The following is a 25,977-nucleotide window of genomic DNA, read 5'->3' on the forward strand; positions in this document are numbered from 1 at the left end:
TCCCTAGTGCGGATCGCAGAAAGTTGTTAATCTTCTTTCGTTTCCTGTCAAACAAGGCCTTTGTGACGGTTTTGTCAGGGCAACGCTCAAAATTTCCCCTCGTCATCACCTCGGAAAGGTAAACGCACTTTACCCCAGCATTCAAGAGACTTTCTCGAATGTTCATGAGTCTTAAAAAAACGTCTCTTGGAACCGTAGAAGAAATAATGTCATTTCCTCCCACATGTATAAACACACAGTCAGGGTTATACGCAATAACACCAGGAAGAAGATGCTGGGGAATTGAATCGGTCCGAAGTCCAGGGACACCAAACCATTTCACTTCTCCGGGTACACGCAAATCACCATGGGTGAATTTCCGTAGCCTCTCAACATAGCTGCTTCCAACGATAGCAAACTTTGCCATGGTTATAGCTGCATGTAACGCCTCATGTATGGTCTTATATCGTACAGATATCTAATTTTGTAAATCGTTCATTATTCGAGATTACGACAGATCTAGTATTTAATTGCATATTTAATCATGTAATTTTACACAAACAACATAATTTACACTGTAATAAGATTTTTGGTCACTTTTACAGAACGCACCGAAATAAATTAAAATGCAATTATTTTGAAACAACTAGTAATTAAATTTCGGAAGAATATATAGGTTTATTTGTAAGTTGACCCGAACGGTCCAAACTGAAGACAAAACAAACAAATATATAGGCCTAATTATCACAATAAATTAGGGGGCCCTTTAAGTTTAAGGGGTACATGTAGATTTACCCATGTGAACAATAACAAAACGTTTAATAATTTAAAAATTGGATTGTCATTCAATTTTTCTTTATTTCGCAGTAATTTGAATAAAAATTATAATATTATAGAGATCTAATCATATTTTCAAATTTGATGTGTAACAAAAATGAAAATATTCATGGTCATTGTGAACACCTAATAATTGTATAAATTTAAACACAGATGACCCTGGATATATTAAGTAACTCATGCATAAATGTTAAAAAAAATGTTTAATTAATGCTTCCAAGAGTCCATCATATTTCCGAATTACCGAATTAGTCTTTTCGAATCGGGTTCAATATACACTTTAATTTGATCCAGTGCAATGGAGGCAATGTACACCAATAACAGTCCGATTTATTGTGATATTGTTGTGTTTCACAATGTAATAAAATCAGGGACACCCGAACGGTAAAGAAATTTTGATATACTCATTACTTTTTGAACCCTATCCAAGACAACAACATTATTATTTACATAGCCCAATAATCATGACTTTCTGTTAGGACTCGACGGGATTCCGGGAACCAGCTCAGCTGGTGACTTTAGACTTAACTTTAGATTTTTCTATACTATAGCACTGTCAGTGATGACACAAAATATTTAAGGATTTGTGAAAGTCCAACTAAAATCATTCAAATAAACAAAGACTTTGTAAACACATACATTGTTAACACTCCAATACAGAAAGATCATGAAAATTGACTTGACTTCTTTCAGTGTTTTCTCCAGAAAATTTTTGATGCACGGGGGGAATTTCGCTGAATTGAAGGCACGTGGCATGTCTCGGTTATGTTAATTGTACATGTATTTAAATGTTAATATGTATTTAAATGAAAAATACAAATTCAATCATTATTTAATTAAATACATTTAGAACAACTTGTCAGTTTTACTTAAAAATATTTGAAAAATTCAGTGTTTTTTTAAACTAAAAATAGAACTAGGCTAATTAAAAAAAAAATTTTGCTCTATTTAAATTTTCTATAAAGCCATTGTTTTTTTTAATGTTTTGTGTATTGTCAATGATTGTGTAATTTTTGCTTTCTACAAATAGACCCCTATAGTGACATCCACCTTTTTATTATTATTAACCGGTGCCAGACAACTCACCTACAGACAGGTCACCAACAAAAGTGAAATTCACCGAATGTACAATTCACCGACAATAGTGTCGGCGAGTAGAAATTCATATAAAACAATTGTTAGATGTTGTGTCAAGTATTCAGATACAATAAACATAACCAAAGATGTATATAAAAAACGTTTTTCTTTGTCTTTTTTGTATATCCATCATAATGATTCTTTGTCGTACGCATATATATGTATATGTTGCTTCTTGTGAATCCGAGCAAGGTCATAGGTCATCCATATTGGGTGAGGTTTTTGATTTAATAAAGAAAAATTTGAAGCTTGGCCCTTCTTGGGTAAATTTAGTGATTGCACTTGACCTGAATCAGGGATTTTCCACCCCATTTTGGGAATGGGGCCCAGGCCCTTACTATTGGGAGTTTTACGACATTTTACAACTTTTTTGGGAAATTTTATAGCAAGATATATTTCAATAAATTAACACTTATGATAGGTAGCGGTAATGATCAGTCAAAATCAGGGAAAAATATGTATTGGTATTAATGATCTGAGAATATTTGGCAATCTAGCGATAATGTGGACCTCCCATTTTGTTAAACCACATTCATGATATAATAACTCATGTCATATTTCTTTCATTTCTATAAGTTGAATTAAGAGAGTTAATATAAGCTTTCTGAATTTTAATTTAGAAATTTTGATTAGTGTTAATAGATGTGAACATGTTTGCCTGTGATGAAATTGTTTCTACTTGGATGGGCAGGCACACAGTGATTTTGAACACTGTATTAAGTTTGAAGATTGCTGACTTTTTATTTATTTTTCAGATATAAGGACCCTGTTAATGAAGCAGTGACAACTAGTTTGGTTAATGCAGTAATTGTCAGTGAGGGAGGAGTTGAGAAGTGTCAATAGACATTGAGCTATAAGGTAAGTTAAAAAAAAGAGAATTAAACAAAATATAATTTATTAATTAATGGTTGTAAAATGTAGGCAGGAATTTAGAGTTAGCTGAAGTACGAGGGTCATTCAAAAAGTTTGTAGACTTTTGTTGTAACTTTTTTATTTAATGTCATATTATATCCAAATTTGGTACAAATATTTTAACAACAGATTAAAATATTTTGAGTAAAAAAAATGGAATGTATCTTCATATTTATTAGAATTACCAAGGATTTTGAACAGCAAAAATGGGGTCAAGGAGCACCGTCAAGTAATTTACTTTCTTTCTTTTTATAGTATTTACAGCCATATCTTAATAAGTGGAGCTGAAACGAAATAAAATTTTCATTTTTAAACAAAGTATTGCTGTATTAATAAAAATGAAATCAGATTATGTAATATGTCGCTCCATTTAAAAGATATCACGGAGCAGCAATTAGCAATAAAATTGGGGTATGTTTTTTAACCACAAGGAAACTCAAGGAACCCCAAGGAACCACAAGGACACCATATATAAAATCAATTACTCTAAATATGGTTTATATACACTTGTAAATTACAAAAAAATGTTTATTAAAGTCCCAATATTTTTACCGTACGGTTACCTGAGGTGGGGGAGTGGTCTAGGTAACAGTGGTGTTTACAGGTAGTCTGTGTCTGGTGATCAGGGTCAACATTCTGAGTTTCGTGTCTAAATTTGAATGAAACTACTTGAAATAATTGAAATATTTCATTTAAAAAAATATTTATTTATACTTTCAGTGATATTTAATGAAGAAAACAGGTTATTTAATAGAAATATCGTTTTTATATTTTAAAAAAAATGTAAAATTAAAGAAAAGAACACATACATGTAGTAAAACTACAAAGTAATCATATTTTTTTTAATTAAACTTGTGTAAATATCAAGATTTAAAAAAAAAAAAATATTCCATTCATATATATATATATGCTTATCCGTTGTGTGAACATATATACAATGTACCGCGATAGGGATATTGCCTAGTCTACGTTCTGACCAACAATAGTGTCCAAAATATTCACCATTTCCGGGCATACGTGTGTTTAAAATTGTTTATTGTTTGCAAGATTCTTAAATTCTTTTAAAAATTGATCTTCGACTTTATATATCCACTTTTTTAATTTCAAATATTGGATATTGACAGACGTTAGGAAATTAGAATTAAAAGTTACAATCTCGAAACTCGTGTTTCTGACACTTCATTTACAACGGAACATGCTGTAGATTGTATTCATATATAAGAAGATAAAACTTCGGATAAATGAATTTTTTATCCATGCTGTTTGTGCTAAATATCTTTTCTAATTAATCATATTCCAATTTTAATCAGCAAATAGCGATTCTGTGCACGAACCAGTCTATATCGCCTAAAATACAATATAAATTAGCCGCATTGAGGTTGAATGTAAATATTTTATGAAGTCATGTTGTGATTAAAGCGGCACTGTGACGCACAAAGGGGAAAATTGACAAATGTAGAATTTTCGCATGACCTCTGTAAATTTTGTTCAATTCCTACAAGTATTCAGTTTCAGAAAATTACATGTTTCAGAACCTAAAAATGATATTTTCATTGGGAAAAATAAAAGTAAAAAAAATTTCTGTCTGTCCCAGAACGAAAATATTGCAAAATACACTGGTACTTCTTCCTCCCTATTGTACGTGTGCGCAGAAAAGTGTTGAATAAGTTTCCATAGTTACCATGGTCTCAGTTATCCACGAATGAATGTAAGAAGACCAAAAAATTAGATTTAATCTTTTTTAAAAAGTTTTTAAAACATATTTCTCACCTTTGCATGCTCCAGTTGAATGTTGTTTACAAGTTTGAGATAAAAATAAGAGCTGCGTGACCTTGACATAACCGAAATAACGAAACGGTAGATACAACCTTTACTTTTCCGGCACTTATAATGTGCAGTCAATTCTTGCAGTTTAATTGTCATATATTCGCTAAATACTCATAATTTCATAATTCTTTCTCTGTATGCTACAGATATCTTAAAATTACTATATGATTTTGACTCACTGTGCCGCTTTAATTACTCTCAGTTGATTTTGAAATAAAATTTTACCAAGATTCTTTTTTTCTGCCCCCCCCCCCTCTCCCCCGTGTATACAAGGCGGCTACATGAAAGCGTTGACGCGTGACCAGGCGACCGTTTTCAAAGGACATAAACTCAGACTATCAGGTAGCACGGCTAGCTGGCCTGTCAATCAAATCAGAAGCAATTGTTTTTTTTATGAATGACAGGCGGTAAATTATTGATCTTGAATCAGGTAGATTTGGGGGACGTTAACATAAAATTGGGTGTTTTAAGTCAATTAAGACGTGAATTGTCTTTAAAAGGTAGCACTACTCAGCCAATTACCGTAAGGCAGAAAAAAACTAAAAAATCTCAATTGAAATCACTTATTTCAGCAAAATTATGCAGGTATAATTCATAGTGAGATGTATAAAATGTTTATGTATTATTCAACTATATTGTGTATTTCAATACACAAATCAAAAGTCAATACCCATTACCCTAGAAAAAAAACCCTGTACCACTAGGATAAGCCAGGGTACCTACAGAATATCAGAATGAGAATGACATTTCATTCAACTTTTAAAAATTCTGAACATAGTTTAAATGCATTTGCTAGTTACAGTTGATAATTACCGGTATTTATTAGCTCACCTGAGCCAAAGACTCAAGTATACTTTTCTGATCACATATTAAGGCCACATCTTTTTGTTTTCTTGGTTTTCAGATTTTTTTGGAGGTGGTTGGGAGAAATGAAAATAAAATTAAATGAAGCTTGTGTGTGTTCATGAAAGAAATACAAGTCTGAGTCATGTAAGAGTATGTGCGTTATATTTTTTTAGGCATAAAGTTTTGTAAGTTAAATCATCATACATCATGATACATACAAGTGCCCTGATACATACAGTTTACTGCATAACTTTCAGGATGATTTACTGTTGAATTAGGCAATAAACAGATAGTGAACAATGTAGTTAAGAAATGCCGATAATAACACTGAACTGGATGTCATTGAGGTTTCAGATTTATTGGGATACTTAATAGTATTATTTGGATACTGTAAATCACTTTTTAGGGAACTTTATTTTTCGTAAATTGGGGAAAATTAAATTCTTGTATAATGTTCATTAAGATTATATAGAGAAATAACCACATGAAAATTTTGTTTCGCTAATCAAATGAACAGAAAATTGCAATGTTACCTAGGGTTTCCTTGGGGTTCTTGTGTTTTGTTTATTCATGAAAATATGCAATGAACAGTTGCAAATAGTTACAAAAATATATAAACCATTTTTAGATTTAAAAAGGTCAAATTAAGTGTCATTAGAGTATTTTAGAATACTTTTAAGGGTACAGTTGGATGTCCTTGTGGTAACATAAGGTCATTCTTTGGTTCAATATGCTGGCCTGGTATCATTTTGTTTTGTGTATTGCACAATATGCAATAATCAGTTACTATATATGTAAATGCAAGTATAAACCATATATATTTACATGTACATTTATTAAAGTCAAATAAGAAGTCATTGAGATTTCTAGGGTACCGAAGGGTATTCATTTGGAACCTAGCTTTAAAGCTTAGTTTATTTTATGTAGGTAGGTTTTATTCGAGTTTCCATTGGTTCTGTGTATTGAAATAGTTGCAGGATAATTTTTTTTACACTATATGATATATAATCAGATTTCCACCATAAAAAATAAATATGAATAATTGTTTTTTTGAAAGGAGAAAATGCTACAAATAGTGTTTGAAATTAAGAACATAAGTATAATTTTGACAAAATTTCTCAACGTTCTCTTTGACGTTGCAATGTTGGTTAACCATACTCCGTGGTAACAAAACATGTTGGTTGAAATTTTGGCTAACATGAGTTCTATTTAATCAAATAAAATGAAACTTCACACTTCGACAAAATCAATGTTTATGTTTACGAAAACGTGTTGATTTAAAATCTTTTAATAATTTATATGACTATGAGAAGCATTGTCTACATATTTTTTGAATGACCTTCCTTATCACCTTTCCTGTCATTGAGGATTAATCCCCTTTAATTTTATTCAATAAAAATCAATAAAAAAACAGCCTATATTTGTTGGAAAAAAAATTATTATCATAAAATTTTATTCCTTATGGTAACCTACAGCATATTTTTTTAGTTTTAAAAATTTACTTGTTTCCATAGACTTTAATGCAGTATTAAAAATTTATTACTGCTAAGGTAGTATTTTTTTGTGAAAAATTTTTCAGGTTAATCCTGTCATGATAAAAGATGTAGAGCCACTTTGGGCTTTATTCGGCCCTGAGAATTTCTGAAAATTCAAAACCGCTCAGTTTAAGTTGCAAATGCAGTATTTATCACTTGGATTGTTGGTGACCATGTATCTATTAATTGTGACGTAATTTCACATCTAGTCAATGCATTATGACGTCATAAAATGCGTCATTTTCCTAATATCCTGTAAATTCCTTTGAAAATGACCTAAAATTGAAGCATTTTTTTAATATTTCATATAGACCACAACCTCCGATCCAAAATTTCCCAATATATAATGAAAGGTCTATTTCTGAACTTCAAAAATCATGTTTTATTTTTTGGATCGTGAACTGTGCTCATATTTTAATTCTTTGTTGAAGATAGTCAAATGTTTTCTGTAAATTTTCAGAACATTGCAATTTCTCTAAGCCTGTTTTCAAATATTTAGATTCTCAAAACAAAATTTAATTATAGAACATGAAAGCACCAAGTGTCTACTTTATTTTGATATATGAAAAAGGAAAGAGGGTGATAGTTAATTAATTGATATAAGTACAGGGCCATTTTATGCATAAGATGGCTCTAGCTCTTTGAAATAGTATAATCATATTTTATGTACACAATTGATATTTTATGTTAGAAAAAAAAGTCCTAATTTGGGTCATATAGATTGATGTATAAACATGATAAAAAGAATAAATATGGTCACTATAGTTTTTAATTTATTTTCAAGGTTGTCATGCCTAAACGCAAGAGATGTCCAGTATGCCATGAAGACTTTCCTGAGAGGAGCTTTTATCGCCACTATTCCAGCTACTATGACTCGGCAACTAATTCATGGTTGGATCATGGCCAAGAGGCAGACAGAACAATTGCCAGAGAGGAATCAGAAAGGAGATTCAACAATCTTCTTGCAGATGTTGCAAAAGCTACAGATTTCCCTGGTAAAGTATTTTATCAAGTTTATATTTTTCAAACTTAAATATATTCAACAACTTTGATGAAAAGCTATGTATAACTGATACAGAAGTCTCAGTCACTTGTTACTTAAGTAATTTAAATATAGGTTTTTCCTCTTGACTAACCATATACATGAACTTGCAAATATCTTCTTCAACCATTCAAATTGGACGTCTTAAAACATGTGTCCTCGTGAATGTAAACATTGTAAACATTGCAGACACCAGTACAAAATAGAAGAAAATACTTTCTTATCTCAAAGTTGTTTTTTGGTCCTATCCTTTGAGAAAACAAGGTTTTACTGTAAAGCAAGATCTATGAATACTCGGTTAGCCAATTAAAAAATATGGGAATTGGACATCTTGGTACAGATAAAATTCTTATTTAATAAGGTTAAAGCTTGTGGCTAGTAAAGTGTTTTATTACAATAATAATGTGTTACAGTAATTAAATTTTCTAAAAAAAAAAATTTTAGACGCAGAAGAAGAAAAATGTTGTGATGACCATGGTGGCATTAACATCCCAACCAGTTGTCCAACAGATGATGTTCCAGAAGAAAGTGATCAGGTATGAAATACTATGCAAAAATTATCAAGTTGGTAAAAAATTTCAAAATGACAAACCTGTTCTTTTGAAAATTGATTAGCACTACTTTGAAATTTTTGAAAATATTTTATCTGCATGGAACAAACTTTTTAACATCCGTTAGGTGTTAAAATACGTTATAAGAGGTGTAATTATGTAACCGGACCAAATTTTAAAAAGTTAACTGTCTAAGGCGTGTTGCACCTTAGTTCTTACGGAAAGGTCACTATGACCTAGATGATAAGTTTAAGAGTATTGCAGTATCCTTATGAAAAATTGACTTAGAGGAAACATTGAAGAACAATATTATCCATATCAGTTCCTTTTACATTGCATTGCACACCTGCAATAAAATACTTAATAAATGCTTATTTTGTAATTATAGTCTTCCGGAACTGAAGACAATGACGATGAAGATGATGATGACGATAATGAGCCAGAACACTGGGACATCCCTGCTGACTGTCTGGATGATGACTTGGGAATTGATGTTCAGCCCTCCGGTCTTAAGACCATCAACAGTTTGTTGTTTTGTGTTGTGTATGCAATTTTATATTTGCAAGCAGTACATCATATAAGCGACAATGGCATTGAGTATTTGTTACGATTTTTGTTCAAGATCTTTCAAATTTTTGGAGCCAATGTTAATAACCAACTGTTATCCGAGTTTTGTATTGGCTTTCCACCAAGTCTGTACCTTGCAAGAAAGTTTTTGAAATTAGATAGAGATGATTTTAAAAGATATGCTGTTTGTACATCCTGTCATACTCTGTATGAAATTTTTGATTGTGTTTTTGAAAGAAATGGTGTCAGGTATGGAAAACAATGTCAGGCAGAATTAAAAGTTCGTGGTAGATATATTAAGTGCAACACACCTTTAGTTAAACAAGTTATTTGTAAGGGCAACGTTCGGAAATATTATCCTATCAAAGTATATTGTTACAACAGTATTATTTCAGGGATTGAAAGAGTTTTGAAAAGAAAAGAAATTAAAGAAGTTTGGCAACATTGGCGGGATTGGGAAACTGAAACTGAACTTTTGAGGGATGTGTATGATGGGAGGGTTTGGAAAAATTTCATGTCTTTTAATGGGGTTCCCTTTTTGTCTGAATTACCGAGCATTGGATTAATGATGAATATTGACTGGTTTCAGCCCTTTAAAAACCGTAATGATTATTCAGTTGGTGTTATCTATTTTGTTTTGCTTAATTTACCACGGAACATCAGGTTTAAATCAGAAAATGTCATAGTAGCAGGACTTATTCCAGCATTTAAGAAAGAACCACACAGTATTAATTCTTTTTTAAATCCCATTGTTGAGGAGTTACAAGTGCTATGGAAAGGTGTACGTTTGGAATCAAGTTTTTTAAGTGCTGCATCTGTCTTCAGGGCAGCTTTACTTTGTGTAGCATGTGATATACCTGCTGCTAGGAAGTGCTGTGGTTTTAAATCCCACGCAGGTAGATTAGGATGCCATAAGTGCTTTAAAATTTTTCCTGGAGATTTTGGCGAAAAAAGGGATTATTCTGGCTTCGATAGGAAAAATTGGAAACCAAGGACAAAATCTATTCATAATTTATATGCTAGACGGGTAAAGAATGCAACTAGTAAATCGCAAGCTGAAAAGTTATCCAGAGATTTTGGAACTTACTATAGTGTTCTTATTGAATTGGAATATTTTGATGCCATTCAATTTTGTGTAATCGATCCTATGCACAATTTGTTCTTAGGAACAGCAAAAAAAATGTTCAAGCTTTGGGTTGAAAAAGATATTCTATCATCGGAAAGTTTAGAGAAGGTTGAGGAAAGACTAGCATCTATAAATTCTTTGACGGATATAGGTCGAATTCCAACTCACATTTCTGGAAACTATGGAGTTTTCTCTGCTGCTGAGTGGAAAAATTGGACAACAATTTTTTCTTTATATGCTCTTTGTGGTATTTTACCAGATAAACATTATAAATGCTGGGAAAAATTTGTCTTAGCTTGCCGGATTCTCTGTAAGCCATTTGTTTCAATCACTGATGTACAAAAAGCAGATTTATTATTGTTGGATTTTTGCAAAACATTCGAAAAAATTTATTTCCTTAAAGACGTTACCTGTAATATGCATTTACACAATCATTTGAAAGATTGTTTGTTAGATTTTGGACCAATCCATGTATTTTGGTGTTTTTCTTTTGAAAGATTCAACGGTGCATTCGGGTTTTTCCACACAAACAATAAAGCAGTTGAAATACAATTCATGCGAAAGATTATGACATCCAAATTTTGCGATTCTTTTAAAGAAGTGTTACAATTTCATAATGAGTTTGGTCTATCAGATATCTTCTTTGGTGAAACTCAACAGATTGACAAACCGTGTAAGATAACAGATATGATTCAGTTCTTGAAAGCCTCTGAAGCTGTCTCATTCCCATTTGCTTCTGTTGACGTTATGCAATTTGTTTCATTACCCAAAGTTTTTAAAGTAGTTGCTCTCGACAAAGATGATATTGTTATTTTAATGGCTTCATACAGAAAAATGTTTCCATCTGTTTCTTTAAATGTAGATGACATTGGGGAAGTAATTAAAAAGTTTGGCTATGTCACAATTTTAGGTGAAAACTTTGGATCTAGACAACTTCATAGAAAGTTAAGGTCTTCAGATATCTTAGCTTGTTGGGATACAGAACCCGGTGAAAATATAGGCCATCCGACAATGGATCTTCATCCTTGTAGAGTAGATTTTTATTTTACACATACTGCTATTGTGCAAGGGAAGACTTTCACAAATATATTTGCCAAGGTGTCTTGGTACAAAGAGTACACAGAACGATTTAAGTATGGAAGCGCCCTACAAATGTGGCATTCTGATAAGTTTGAGTCTAGTAGACAGAACTGCTTTTTACCAGTTCAGAAAATACACAGTAGATTTTCAAAGGGAATTACTGGGCAAAGCAAAGACTTAATGTGCGTCTGCCCAATTCCTAGACGGGTTTTAAGTGAAAATGACAAGTAACAGAAAACATTTAACAGAGCTGTTTTGAAATACACAAATGTATGTGTGCCGGGATATATATAAAGTAGGGTCATTAGCTGAATCTTGAACTAAGGACAAATAATTATGCTTTTGGAGTAGAAATCAAGATTTCTTGATGTACTATCTTGTCATAGTGCTACTCCAAAACATGAATTATTTAACTTATTTTTGTACTGTTTATTATATGTAGACTTTTATATAATTGTATAGCCTCTTATTTTTCATATGCTCATGCTCATGCATTGTATCTTGAACATTTGATAGTCTAGCATGCTTTTGGAGTAGAAATCAAGATTTCTTGATGTACTATCTTGTCATAGTGCTACTCCAAAACATGAATTATTTAACTAATTTTTGTACTGTTTATTATATGAAGACTTTGTATAAATTGTAAAGACTGTTATTCTTCATAATGCTAATACTCGTACATTGTAGCTTGACCATTTGATAGTCTAGCATGCTTTTGGAATATAATCAAGATTCCTTTATGTGCTTTTTCACAACATATTGAACATATTACTTTTATTTCTACATGAATTATATTTAGAATTTATTTAACAATGCATTGGTTCACACTTTAGTATAAAATTTGGATATGAAATATTAAAGTGTGATTGGAAAATGTTGTAGACGATTTTTTTAAAAAAATTTATTCAATGAGCAAGGGCAATAAATATCAAAAAATGTTTTTGGTGCTAGTTTGATTTTTCATTTATCATTATGCTTTGTAAGCATAAACAGATAGTTTTTTTAAAAATATCCTTGCAGATAGTTTATTAGGATTTTTTTAGTTGTATTTATGAGGCCATTGATTAAAAAAAATGTTTGATGCACATTGATTTACCTGATAACCATTAATTTTATTATTTAGATGAAAATTCCGAGCAATAGAACATTTAATATGTCTTGTAATGAAAGTCATTATGAAGATTTTTGTATATGATTTTTAAACATTACTTAAGGAGCTCAAAATTTTGTTTTAAAAATTACAAACATTCAGGTCAGAGAACTTTTTTTTTTAATAATGGCCTTTTTTTTCCCTAGATATTTCCATACCTGACACCTGCATATCTTATTTTCCTTGAATTACATTTTTAGTGCATACTTTTTGGTTTGAAGGAAAAAAAGCAAATTCTGTAGTTAGATGTGTTATGCTTGTATGTGTACTTAAACGTGTTTATAGCAAATGAGAATTTTGTTAAGCTCATATAATGCGATGCAGTTTTAAGATGTATCGAACAAAATGAGAAGAGATAGTAAAATACTTTAAGCCAATGAATCGACAAGAGAGCATTGTTTTCAAATGTATTATTTGATTTAAGCCAGATTTTTGTTTTGGTTAAAGACATGTATTCATTGCTTGTCATTTTTACCATGGTAATATCTACAAAACAGAAAGTTTATTTATTTTTTTTACTTTGTATTTATGAGTAATTCCATTCTGTTTACCAAGTGAATTTTTGTCTTTATAATTAAGGATATCTCTTTGGTGTTTGTTTTTATTTTCATTTAAATGCTATACTGTACATCTGCATTTTGTAATCATAGTAATTATAACTGTCCTGATGAAGAAAAATGGATGGTTTACTATTATGCAACAAATTGTTTTACATCTAAATTGAAAATGAATAAATGAATGTTCAATAACTCAATGAATTGTGTTTTGATTGATTTTGATGTTGCTTTTCACTGCTTGAGGATTAGTATTGCAAAGAGAAACATTTGAATAATCACACATGTAATTTAAAAATACATGGAATGTAAAACAAATCAAAAAAGTAATGTTTTACTGTTAGATTATAAAGAGCCTGAGAGCAAGTTAAATATTGTAAAAATTCATTTGTTATTGTTTTTCCCTCCATTTCACAATAGTTGTCAACTTATAATAGTAATTTTATATTATATTTTTTAAAGAAAAAATAATTATTTTAAAATATCCTTTAAAAACTATATGTTGATAAAGAATATATTCAATACTCTTTTTTTCTTAAAAAAAGAAGGTTGCGGATTTCAACATAAACTATATGTTGATATTAAAATCAGCAAATTTTTACCTTTAAATAAAGGGGGAACTGAGGAATACCAGTATATTGCTTGCTTTCGAAAGAAGACAACATGAGTAAACATTTTTTTACTATTAAATATGTAAAACAGGATCAAATTCCGGTGTTGATAAATCCAGTTATATGTAAAAAATGAATTAAAATCCCAAGAAAATTACCTATTATTAAAATATGGCTGTTTTGTAGGTATATGTGAATGGCTAAATATTCAATGAAATGTATATGTGAATGGCTAAATAGTTGATGAAAGTTGGCCAAAGGACTGATGAGACATGATAAAGATTGGCTATATAAGCACTGCAACAATGTTGAATAATGACTGAAAATAATCAAAGGGATATAATGGTCACTGAAAGAAAACAGTTGACTGAAAGGCCACTGAATGTTGGCGGAATGGTCACTAAAAGGTCACTGAAAGTTAGCGGAATGGTCGATGAATGTTGGTTGAAAGGTCACTGAAAGTTGGCTGAAAGGTCACTAGATTGTCACTGAATGTTGGCAGAAAGTTGACTAAAATGTCACTGAATGTTGGCTGAAAGTTGACTGAAAGGTCACTGAATGTTGGCTGAAAGGTCACGGAAAGGTTACTGAGATTTGGCTGAAAGGTCAATGAAAGTTGGCTGAAAGGTAGCAGAATGGTCACTGGAATTTGGCTGAAAGGTCACTGAATGTTGGCTGAAAGGTCACTAAATGTTGGCTGAAAGGTCACTAAATGTTGACTGAAAGGTCACTGAATGTTGGCTTAAAGGTCACTGAATGTGGCTGAAAGGTCACTGAATGTTGGCTGAAAGGTCACTGAATATTGACTGAATGGTCACTGAAAGTTGGCGGAATGGTCACTGAAAGGTCACTGAAAGTTGGCTGAAAGGTCACTTAATGTTGGCTGAAGGGTAACTGAAAGGTTGAAGGAATGGTCACTGAAAGGTGATGGAATGGCCACTGAAATGTACCTGCCATTCAGTGACTGAAATGTCACTGAAATGTTGCTGAAAGACATCTTTCAGTTTCAACTGAAAGGTCTCAGTTCTTCCTGTGTAAATTATTTAAATTTTGACCCCCCCCCCCCTTCCCAAGTTTCTCAGATGAGTAATTTGGCCCATGGGCCTCTTTTTTGACACTTTAGTACTTATAAGGTCATGTTGAGTGATTTTGTAAAATTTAAACAATTTTTTATTACAGTCACATTTAGTGTTGGAATTCAAATATTAATACCTGAATTTATGATTCTTTTCCAAGCATTTGTAAACATAGTTTGGGAATCTGACAAAAATTATTTTACCGCGACGGGGACAGGTAGGTGACTAAATTCCCGCAGAGGGAACTCGGTTTACCTGTCTCACCTGTCCAAATACGGCGTTGTGATTATATCACGACGGAGCGTGGGAAATACGGGATCCGCGTTGCAGGTACAGTACTGTAAGCCCCTATAATTAAACATGTTTGAATCAAGTCCCGATTTACACCAAGAACAGTGCCAACACAATAAAAAGATTTAATACAATGTGGTACAATAAAAGTTAAAAACAATCACTTCTCACAGGAAAATGCAACATTCAAAATAACGTTAATAAAATTCTTATATTTATTTTAAAGGGACCCCTAAAATGACACTTCACGTTCTGAAAAACATCAAGATGAGACGGTTTGCTAACGGCACGCAATTTGGAACCACATACGTTGTGTTTTCAAACACTGCCTACAGAACAGTCAAGGCCTTGCTCATACTTGAGAAACACCACCAAAGCTGTCGAAGCTGGTCAGAATAATGTTGTCCTAAGGTTGTGACATTGTCTGATGACATACAATTTCAGTATTCAATTACAGTATAATAACAAAATTGTGAAATTAACTTTGATCATATTTCCAAAAATTAATATTAAGAATACAGCAGAGGCAATGGCACTCAGTGTTCAAATGCTTACATAAGTGTAAAAAAGGTTACTAGGCCATCTTTACACATTGAAAACTCGATGGATTTATCATCTATTACCCGAACATGACAGGCCAAAAAGGGATGCTCAGTCATTCTTCCTTGGCATCTAATCCCAGCTCTGATGAGTTTGACATCCGTGTAAATTTGCTTAGACAGTTGCTCCTATGTGGTCAAGTTTAATTGACAGTTGAGCAGGAGAAGTAGTGAAATCTCGACAGGAGCCAATGTAAATATATATATATACCCTCATTTCCTGCACATTACCCTCCTGAGTTGCGAGATGTAAAGATGTATTAAGTACAACTCCCTCTGCAAACTGAAGAATAAAACAAATTTATTCAAGGCATAAATAATTAACAATTTACAATATATGATTTCCTATAACTTAGATGCTGCAATGTGTATTCCCATTTTTTTTTATTGTCCTTTAAGCAAGTGTCTTGCAAGCCGAGGAATCTTCGATGGTGATGGATTTGGAGATTTCCTGGACAGATTCTATCCTCTCTCCTACCGCAGAAAGCTTAAGCATGACATTTGACATGTCAACTTTATGCATGTCATTTTTTTTCTTGATTTCATTTAAGTTCTCAACAAGGACTTCCTTGTTTTAGACCTTCTTCTCAAGCTCTGCATCATTCCCCAAACTCACTGCCTTTTTTTGTCTTTGGATCTTAAGATTATCAGTCCTTCCCATCCTGTTTCTAATTAGGGCCCCGCAAGAATTTACGGGTGGCTTATAGTAATCACTCTGTCCGCCCGTCTGTCTGTCTGTCACTCTTCCGTCCACAAATTTTCTGGGTTTTTTTCTAATAATTTTTTTTATGGTTGCCCAGTCAAGTTCAAATTTGGCATGGTAGTTCCGTAGACAGGAATACAAATTTTGATGCTAAGTTTGGTTCTCTATGTCTTCTGGTTTAGAGCTGGGGTGGTGGGGTAGATTCCTTAACTATGCATAAGAATGAATGGACAACTTTTTTATGATTGCACAATCAAGTACAAATTTGGTATGGTAGTTCAGTAGGCAGAAATACATATTTTGATGCTAAGTTTGGTTCTTTATGTCCCCTGGATTGGAGCTGGGGTGGTCGAGTAGATTCCTTAACTTTATATACCAAAGCATTGGCAAAGAGAGATAACTGCTGAAGATGTTCCCATTGTAAATTGAATCCTGCTATGACTCTCTCGGGATTAATTAGCTTTCCTCCTGAAGAAAATCCAGAACATTGTCTTTATCTGTCAAATTGAGATGAATTACCACCTCTGTCTACAAATAAGTTTGTTTTGAAGTTAAGTCAATTTGGAATGCTATGACACTCTGAAATGTGGATTAAAATATAATTTTTTTATAAATTATTTTTGTTTAATATAGTTATGATTTCATTGAATTCTAATAACAAGAAAAAAAGATAAAAGAAGAATTTTTGATTTGCTTTTTTCACTTTATGTTAATTTAAGAATCTTATAAATTTTTAGGAGAGTTGTATAAAAACCCCATTCTATCATTAATACTGAAAAAGTTCTCTTTGTAACTTTAGAAGAAAATGATGAGAGAGGTAGTCAATTAATCCCTTGGGATTAATATTATCTAGCCTGCTGCAGAAAATTTAGTAGGCTTTTCTTTATCTGTCTTTGATTAATGAAAACCTTTGTCTGCAACTGCTGTTGTTTGAAGTTAAGGTCAAGCCTTCATGATATTTGCATTCATTGAAGCCTGGCATTTTATATAACACAAGCTTCATAATTGTTTAAATATACATTCAATGTTAAGTTGTTCTTTACTGCCTAATGTAAGTACAAGGATATTATTTTCAGGTTTTTGAATATTTAAGAATTATCTTGAAATTTTAAGAATTCAGTTGCTGTTGCTTATTCTTCGTACATTTTTTAATCATCTGCGACCTATTAATTCTACCCCATGGCGGGGCCCTTGCTCACTGGTCAGTTTTCTAGTTGCATATGTAAAAGGTCCTTGTACAGAGCCGTTCGCCTTCTGTGATGGATACCTTTCATTCTGTTTAATTTCAAAACAATGACAGTATTAAAGTTAAATTCCATTTAGAAGTTTTGAAAGGCTCATATTCTTGATACATACAAAAAACTTGCACATATTACAACAATTAATGAAAATATACAGCTTATGCATATTTATGCCTCCTCCTCCCTTTACCTCAACATAACATAAACACCATATATGTTGAAATAATTGTAATTATCTTGATCAACAATCCAAACATGTAGTAGAAACAAATAAAAATATCAACCAAATATTCCTAAAACTACACGCAATTATACGGTTCACAAAAACAAATACAAAAGAATGTACAAATTGCAATCAGTACTTCAAAACCAAACACTCAAGAGTTTAATTTTTCATACAATGAACATAGCTGTTCAAATTGACTTTGAATCAGTCTCGAAAAACACAGACATACACACAAATTTACACACATAAATACATATATGTAAACTTAAAAAGTAACATGTATGGGACTAACAGATAAGTTCAAATGTTAAAAATCAAATAATTGGCAAAGGTGGGGTCCTTTAGGGGAGGAGGGTGGGAAAACAAAAATTTCGCTAAAAAATTTCTCTGTGATGTAGCGCTTCTATCAGGCTACAGTTACATAAAGAAAAGACGCTATCTTTCAGCCAATCAAAATTCAGTATTGCTAAGAGGTAACATACGGGCATTAGCTTTGGTTAAATAATAGAGGCTCACCACAGGTTACAAAATAGTTGTCAGCATAAAATCATTTATTACATAAATTGCATATAGATTTGCAACTCCTGGAATCGCTTTATAATTCATCGTTTCTTTATTCATATATTATATTTTAGTTTTTGCTTCTGTGAAATAACAATTTTAATTTGTTTTCCGTATTGTTAACAATAAAACACCATGGTTTGTCTCGGTTTATTTTTCTTTAGGTGTTAACTTGTGTGTGAGGTATCTAAGGTTATCTTTCTTGTTTATTTATATTTAATAACATTCCAACATTATATTAAATAGGTATTGATATATATGATATGTATTAATATTTCATAAATTAAGATAAAAAATTGTTTCACATATAATTAATACCCTGACAATACGCTCTTACTGCTAAGTAGCCCTCTTTCGGTGTCTTAAATCAGGAGGATCAACAGGAGCGAACCTGCGTCAAACATTCGTCCTTTTAGATGAACCCATGGATGAAAAAGAGCTGTTGAAATGGTTGTCAAATGATCTTGAAGGTACCATCTTATCTTCTTTGCCGATTGTATCAGCTTCATCCGAAGGGCAGTTGCAAAAAGGATGTGTCTCTCATCGTCAACTCTAACGTTACCCTTTAAGAAATCCTTACAGGCAAAGAATTGTTGATCAATCTAAAAAAGTATAAAATTATAATATATATATATATATATATATATATATATATATATATATATATATATATATATGCTCATGTTGTTAAGTTCATTCATTAAATCGTCAATAACAATTACATTGTGATTACCGCTGAGTTCCTCTATGTCGGACTCGGATGGTTTAACTATTTGAAAAGACAGACGGAGACAGTAGATTCGTCTAGATAAACACCAGAACAGTTTAACACTCTTTTTGGTGGTATTGGTTCAAACATTGTGTCTTAATTTTGTATAAGCTTTTTGACAAAACTTGTTTTACCCGAACCTGTTGTACCGGATATAGAAATCGTTGTACAACTAAAAAAGGGAAACAGTTTTGAAAATGACTAACTATTGAATAGAGTAATGGTTTATAAATGAACAAACAACCTTTTTGACTGCAGAAAGAACGACAAAAACTATTTTTGTAATGATGACATATTTAGTCAAAGATACATTTTGCATAACATTTAATAAGTTAACATTTCTTAATTGACTTCTTAATTGTCATTATCAATGTTACCAGTTGGGTTGCACTCCATGCACTCTAGCATCGCCATCTAATTGCTATGGTCTTGATGCGCATAAAATGGCACCACACTGTCCAGCTCCACGGGTAAATGAAAGTTTTTTTCGTACAAGTTGCTCTTTAGTTTTGCCCACTACGGAATTCTTAGGGAGACTCATGCTCTTTGTGTGGTATCATGTCTTTATGCCTGACTCCACATTCCTCATGAAGTCGAATTCACGAATGTTTATGCATCTGTACAGGATGTTACCGAGAAATGCATATTACCCCAATGTGTAATCAATAATCAGCATCTTTGTCTTCTTCACATCCTCCAGTTTCTTGTCTATAATTTCTATAGAATCACAGGATGCGCCATCTAGACAGGGACATGGACTGACCTTCTACCGATGGTTCGTCGTCTTGGAACAGGCGAACATTAACAAAGGTTCCTTTCTCCTTGGTTTTGTCTTCGTAAATTTTCAGATTGCGCTCAGAAAGTAAAAGTGTCAGTCATGTCCTGGTTTTAATGCCTGACTCCACATTCCTCATGAAGTCGAATTCGCGAATGTTTATCCATCTGTACGGGATGTTACCGAGACATGCACATTACTCCCGAGGTGTAGGCGATAATCAACGTCTTTGTCTTTCTATAGATTAGCACAGGATGTGCCATAGACATGGACCGACTTTTTCCCGTTTATTTGTCGTCGTCGGCGAATATCAACAATAGTTTCCTCCTCGATGGTTTTGTGTTCGTAAATTTTCACATTGCGCTCAGACCCCAAGTCGAAAGTAAAAGTCTCAGTCATGTCCATGGTTTTGCATTATCGGCCACTCGCTGAATTGTGAGATGATTTTCCTGCGTTGTAGGTGCGATTCTTACATAGTTCCTTGTTTACATGGAAAATAATCTTGTTTGTGCAGATAAATATTTCAAAATAAAGGTAAACTGCATAACATGATTTTACCTAAGTATGATTATCTATTATTTAACCGGTAATACCCAATTAACAATTTAGTCTCCATTTAAAATTTTTTGTAACTGCGGAAAAGTTACCGCATCCTCTTTTCGCAGTTTCTCAACAATTAAACACACTACTTGTAAATGAAACGACACATTCTCTTTATAATGTTTTAATGTTATGCATACAACTTACCCTCAGAGTCATAAATGAAAGACTTTAAGTTTTGTTGAATTTCTTCCGCATTATGGCTTCTGTTGCTTCCGTTATCACCATACTTGGTTAAGTTCAGAAGTGTCCTGAGGTGATCCCCTGTCAGACTGCTAGAGTTGCTGCACTTTTGGCAAAGGAAAGCTTCAATTTCTGAATGACATGTTTTTGAGAGTGCAAATATTTTCTAAAGTTAAGTATACATGTATGTATTGTGTGGTATCGATATACAACAGTTTCAGCTATGTCTATCTAAAAATGACAATTTTTTCCGTAATATTGTGAGGACAAACATATTTCTCCAAGAATGAGTGCATTTTAGTACGTCATTAGGAACCTTTTCGGCTACCCATTCCGCAAATTCAAGAAACCATGTTAGACGTACATGCTTTCATTGTAATAGCATACAGAAAAAGTCATTCAAATGACGTTTATAGTCAAGGACTTTTGATAACTGCACCTGTTTTAATTTATCGTCAATTATCTAGTAAGTCTAAACTATTTTATATTAACATAACCTGTTCTCGTAAAATTAAGACATAAAAATGATGAATTTCTTTACATGAGCTATGGTATGGATTAAACAGATATAGACAAGGGAGGTAACTTCTATAACATAAGAATTCCGCGAACTCAAGAAACCGCGATCGTGTCCGATGAGAAAAAACCTAAAAATTACAATCCGTGAAATTAATCCCCTATACAGTACTTTAAACTTCGTATTAATTAACGAACATTGAACGACAAAAACTTTTTTTTTCTTTCTTTACAATACAAAAAACAAAAAAAGTGTTATGATAAGTCAGGTTTAGGCTTTTGGTTACCTCTATTTCTTTCAAGAAGTTAGAAAAGTCCCTATTTCTTAAAAGCATATCGACTTCAGACATTACTCCAAGCTAACTAAAAATACTTCAATCATGAGCTCCTTTAAGAGACATCTGCTAAGCAATAATAGATAGCACTTATCTTCTAAATCGTCATGTTTCTGCTTTGAAGAATACTATTTTCAGCACATTGATACGCTGGTCATTTTCTTCTTTTTCCTCCTTGTCTTCTTCTCGGACTCCGGACCGTGGCTTCAGACGATGCTTATCAGGGGTATAAAATAAACTTACCAAGTTCATAGGTATGTTGAATAAGGCTGCTTCTTTCAAACTTGTTCAAGGAGACCTTTAACATTATACAATCAATCAATCAACAATTGATAAATACATGCCCTCGGGCCAGGGGTTCTAGTAATAGACTGGGCAAATAGGTTTTACAGAGAGAATGCATTATTTCTTTGAAATTCTTCTTTTCTGCTCCTGAGCATAAAATAAACCAAACAACTGGGGACATGATTCACAATTTTTGAAACTTTGGACCCACAGTGCTTTGCTTCTTTAACATGTTTAAGTTACATTCTTGTAAGAATTAATTATGAAAATATTCCAAAAAATAAACTCACTTTAATTTAATGGATAGATTGAGATAAATAGTGAATAAAAACATTGCTCTGACATTAAAATCAGCACTTATATTCAAGCTTTAGACTGGTTATGTAGTAAGATTGCAACGATAAACCATTTGAGGGTATACCGCGGTATATTTTTCCATGGTTCAGTTCACGATACTTCAAACTGTTATCACAGTTCGGTTCATTCGGTCTGTAATTATCCAAATTGTTTTGGTTCCTCAATTACAATTTTAAAATGGCTTCTGCATGAAACATGAGGTCAATGAAACTGCAGACATGGCAGTTAAACCTTTTTTCAGCCTCATATTTGACGGGTCGAATGATGTTATCACTTTCCCAGTGTTAGTTTAATGAACATTTGTTAAAACGTTTGAGTTGAAAGTATATGATGACAAACCTCTGACTTTATACACAATATTATGTCACGTACCGTGATACGTATCGTGAACTGAATACCGTGATATGTATCATACCGTGGGGTAGGTGTATCATTGCACCCCTATTATGTAAGTTAGTTACTTGCACTACGACGTCATGTGACTTCAGAGTCTATTACCCTGTTCACAAGGAGAGTTTAATTAATTCACAGTAAATTATCACGAAGTAAACTAATGCAAATCAAACTGTGTTCACATGACAGCTAATGTGAAGAAAACAAATGCAAATTAAAAATTTACTTCTACAGTCAGGCGTCAATAAGGCTATTGGACTTTTACGAGAAGCGCTGACTTCTACAGTTGACGTTTACTTGGACATTTAAACTTATATCATGTACGGAAGTACATAATTGACATTGCATAAGAAAACCTTTCTAGTGGTCATAGGTATGGTGTTAGGGGCACTAACATGTGAAGACCGGGAGTTGAGGGTAGGTTGTTTGTCGTTTTCTTCAAGAACAACTTATATGTGCATTGAATTAACCCGTTATTTTCATTTAATTAAATATTGAGCTAAATATTTATATCATAAAAGAGCTACCGTACATAGCCCTAGTGTAAAAGTAAGCGTCAACTGTAAAAGTCAGCGCTCCTCGTAAAAGTCCATTATGACATCTTTTACAAATCATGTCAACTAAAGCATTAATTTTGCCATTACGCATGCCTATGCAGTTTGACAAGCCTGATCTAAATTAAAACTGAATAAGTATCTGCCCTCACCCGAACAGTCGCACTGTCAATATATTATTAGTTGAATATATACTGTAACTAACAATGGATGTAGTCTAACTTACAGAGTATGATCACTTTGATAGATAGTACGACTGTTGTGTTGCAATTTTTGCATTTTTGGTTTTGAAAGCGAGACTTGTTGAAATTACATACTCAATCTTTTTTTAAATAAAATATAAAATTGTGGGTATTTACAAGACTAACAGAGAGCGTCTGAACTGTAAAACAGATAATATATTAGTGTGTCTGTGTATTTCTAATTATACCAATGCTCTATTACTAAGCTGTCATGTAATCAGTAGTGTAAATTTTATGTAAAAAAAATATTCTAACCTTTATTTCAATGGTCCAAGCCAATCATACATTAAAATGTCGCCGTCAGCTCTTTCAGCACTAGATACAATTATCACTGGGAAATCCGAAAGCAGAGTCAAGAGTGTTCATCCTTGTTAATGTGACAGTCGGAATTTCCTCGTAAACAATTCACACAAGATTCTTATAATATATGAATTGGGATAAATCTGTTTAGAATAATGTTCCAGAGGAGTGACAAAGTACTTCGTAGCTGCAGATTAAATGTGCGTGCATGTCTGCATACGGCTTCTATGGTGAGAAAATGTTCAACTTCACATTTCAGTTTGTAAACATGTGTCCGACGTCGACTCGATGGGGCACACTAAAATCAAGATATACTAAAGACCTGATGTTTACCTGACGTTTTAATTTTTTAAATTTTTAATTAAATGATTATATTTAGTTTCTTAAATTACTTAGGTAAAGACTTTATGACCTGGAGGCATTATGCTATACAAAAATTCAATAGTTTGGAATATTTACAGACAATTTTTAAACAGGTCAAATCAGTTTTAGTACATCGCGTCTTTAGTACCTTCCTATTTCCCACAATGCCGCGCGTTGTTTACAATCAAGAGACCCCGAAAAAATCCTCTAAACTAATTATTGTTGTGTACATCACCACATTTTAAAATTATTTGAATAAAAAGAAAACAGAGAAACACCGTATCAAAACTATATCTTTCAGATGCATCAACTAAAACTGTGCACATGCAGCAAAGGCTTGGCTGGCTTATAGTAGACAACTTGTTCCTGAAAGGTTTCTCACACTTTCTCACATTGTTTTATTAAAAACAATTAAATATAGCTTGAAGTTTGTTTTTTTTATATCAAATGACAAGATTTAATAAGATCAAAATCATTTCAGTCAAACTTTTTCATAATATGCCAATATTTTTAGCTATCAGAAAAAACGTGTATGGGCTATTTACCCCTAATTGTAGGGGCCAGCCCCTTTTCATTAATCTAATATGAAAGCTCTCGTAATTACACACAACTTTTGTTATATATTTCTTACCAAATTATTCTCGGTTCAAAAAATATTACACAAAAAGTAGCAAAAATTCAAGGAAAAAAAATTACTAAAATTTGCCGTTTTATAGCTTCCAAACTTTAAGAAATCAGCTTATAATTTTATCGTTCTGCACATCAACAATGTATTGGCTACATTTTCTCCAACTTTCGTGAAAATATCTTATGTCGTTTTTGAGATTTTTAGTGGAAACGAGACATCAAAAATTAATAATTAAAGGGCAATAACTCACAAAGAAAGGCATGGATAAAAAATTGTAAACAGGTATAAATAGGTGTATACACAAGGTATCTAACCTGAAAGTTTCATAAAAATCGGTCGAAAGGTCTTTGAGAAATTGCCTGTCAAAAATCGAGCGGGAAAAAAAAAAGAATAATAAGAAACAATAGAATAACAGTAGGGTCTTCCGAAGGAAGCGGAAGACCCTAATAATAATGTTTACCAACAGAATCAGTAGAAGGTCTTCCGTTCGAAACGGAAGACCTTAATTACGATTACTTGTAATCAGAAAAATGTGTGATTAGTGATTACTCATTATTACTTGGAAAACTGTAATCGATTACAGCTGATTACGACTACTGATTACGATTACCCCATCCCTGCTCCCTTTACTTGGACGATGTGTCATCGTTTTCATAAAATGAACATCCTTAGGTTAGTTGCCAAAAAAGAGGGGAGGTGGAATGGCTGTTCTTGGCCAGATTTCCCCTTTGTAATACCTATTTTTACCCCCTACCCCATAAGTCATAATTTAAAAAAAATTAAAACTACACTACCCCCAAGTCTTTTCACATTAGTTTCAGCTTTTCTGGCCACCAAGTAGTTCCTGAGAAGAAGATTTTAAAAATTTTACTATATTTTTCAAAGTAAAACATAGATTCCAAATTGTAGCTCTGCCCTGTCCCAAGTGGTCATGATTTGAACAATTAAGAATCAATACCCTAGGCTTAGGATGCTTTAACATAACATGCATGTTTGATCTTTTCTGGCCCAATACCTGTGTCTTTTCTCGAGTATCTCCCCTTATGAAGGGACTTGGTCCTTAATTTAACAGTTCAAACTCCCCTTTATCCAAGGATGCCTTGTATTAAGTTTGGCCCAGTGCTTTTTGAGATGTCAAAAATGTGAAAAGTTTACTGTGTCTTTTCTCGAGTATCTCCCCTTATGAAGGGACTTGGTCCTTAATTTAACAGTTCACACTCCCCTTT

At 32.6% G+C, this 25,977-nt stretch overlaps 1 protein-coding gene across 2 annotated transcripts; it reads left to right on the forward strand.

Annotated features, from left to right (window-relative positions):
- Positions 1–1,118: 1,118 nt before the first annotated feature.
- Positions 1,119–12,408, forward strand: LOC134262731 (uncharacterized). 2 transcript variants are annotated; one of them, XM_062745093.1, is made up of 5 exons: positions 1,120–1,200; positions 2,709–2,811; positions 7,858–8,068; positions 8,560–8,651; positions 9,055–12,408. In XM_062745093.1, exons 3-5 carry the CDS (start codon positions 7,864–7,866, stop codon positions 11,668–11,670), a joined length of 2,913 nt encoding a protein of 970 aa, XP_062601077.1. In that variant the 5' UTR covers positions 1,120–1,200; positions 2,709–2,811; positions 7,858–7,863; the 3' UTR covers positions 11,671–12,408. The 2 variants fall into 2 exon arrangements, with proteins under 2 accessions (XP_062601078.1, XP_062601077.1); XM_062745094.1 differs by lacking the exon at positions 2,709–2,811 and having other exon boundaries at positions 1,119–1,200.
- The last annotated feature ends 13,569 nt before the right edge of the window (positions 12,409–25,977 follow it).

Source organism: Saccostrea cucullata, unplaced genomic scaffold, assembly GCF_032062105.1.
Source record: "Saccostrea cucullata isolate Sc308-1 unplaced genomic scaffold, CSIRO_AGI_Scuc_v1 ctg1168, whole genome shotgun sequence".
NCBI lineage: Eukaryota > Metazoa > Mollusca > Bivalvia > Ostreida > Ostreidae > Saccostrea > Saccostrea cuccullata.

Coding starts and splice junctions, on each gene's coding strand:
- LOC134262731 (XM_062745094.1), top strand. CDS start 7,864: ATGCCTAAACGCAAGAGATGTCCAGTATGCCATGAAGACTTTCCTGAG. Junction 8,069..8,559: donor AAAAGCTACAGATTTCCCTG/GTAAAGTATTTT, acceptor AAAAAATTTTAG/ACGCAGAAGAAGAAAAATGT. Junction 8,652..9,054: donor TTCCAGAAGAAAGTGATCAG/GTATGAAATACT, acceptor TTGTAATTATAG/TCTTCCGGAACTGAAGACAA.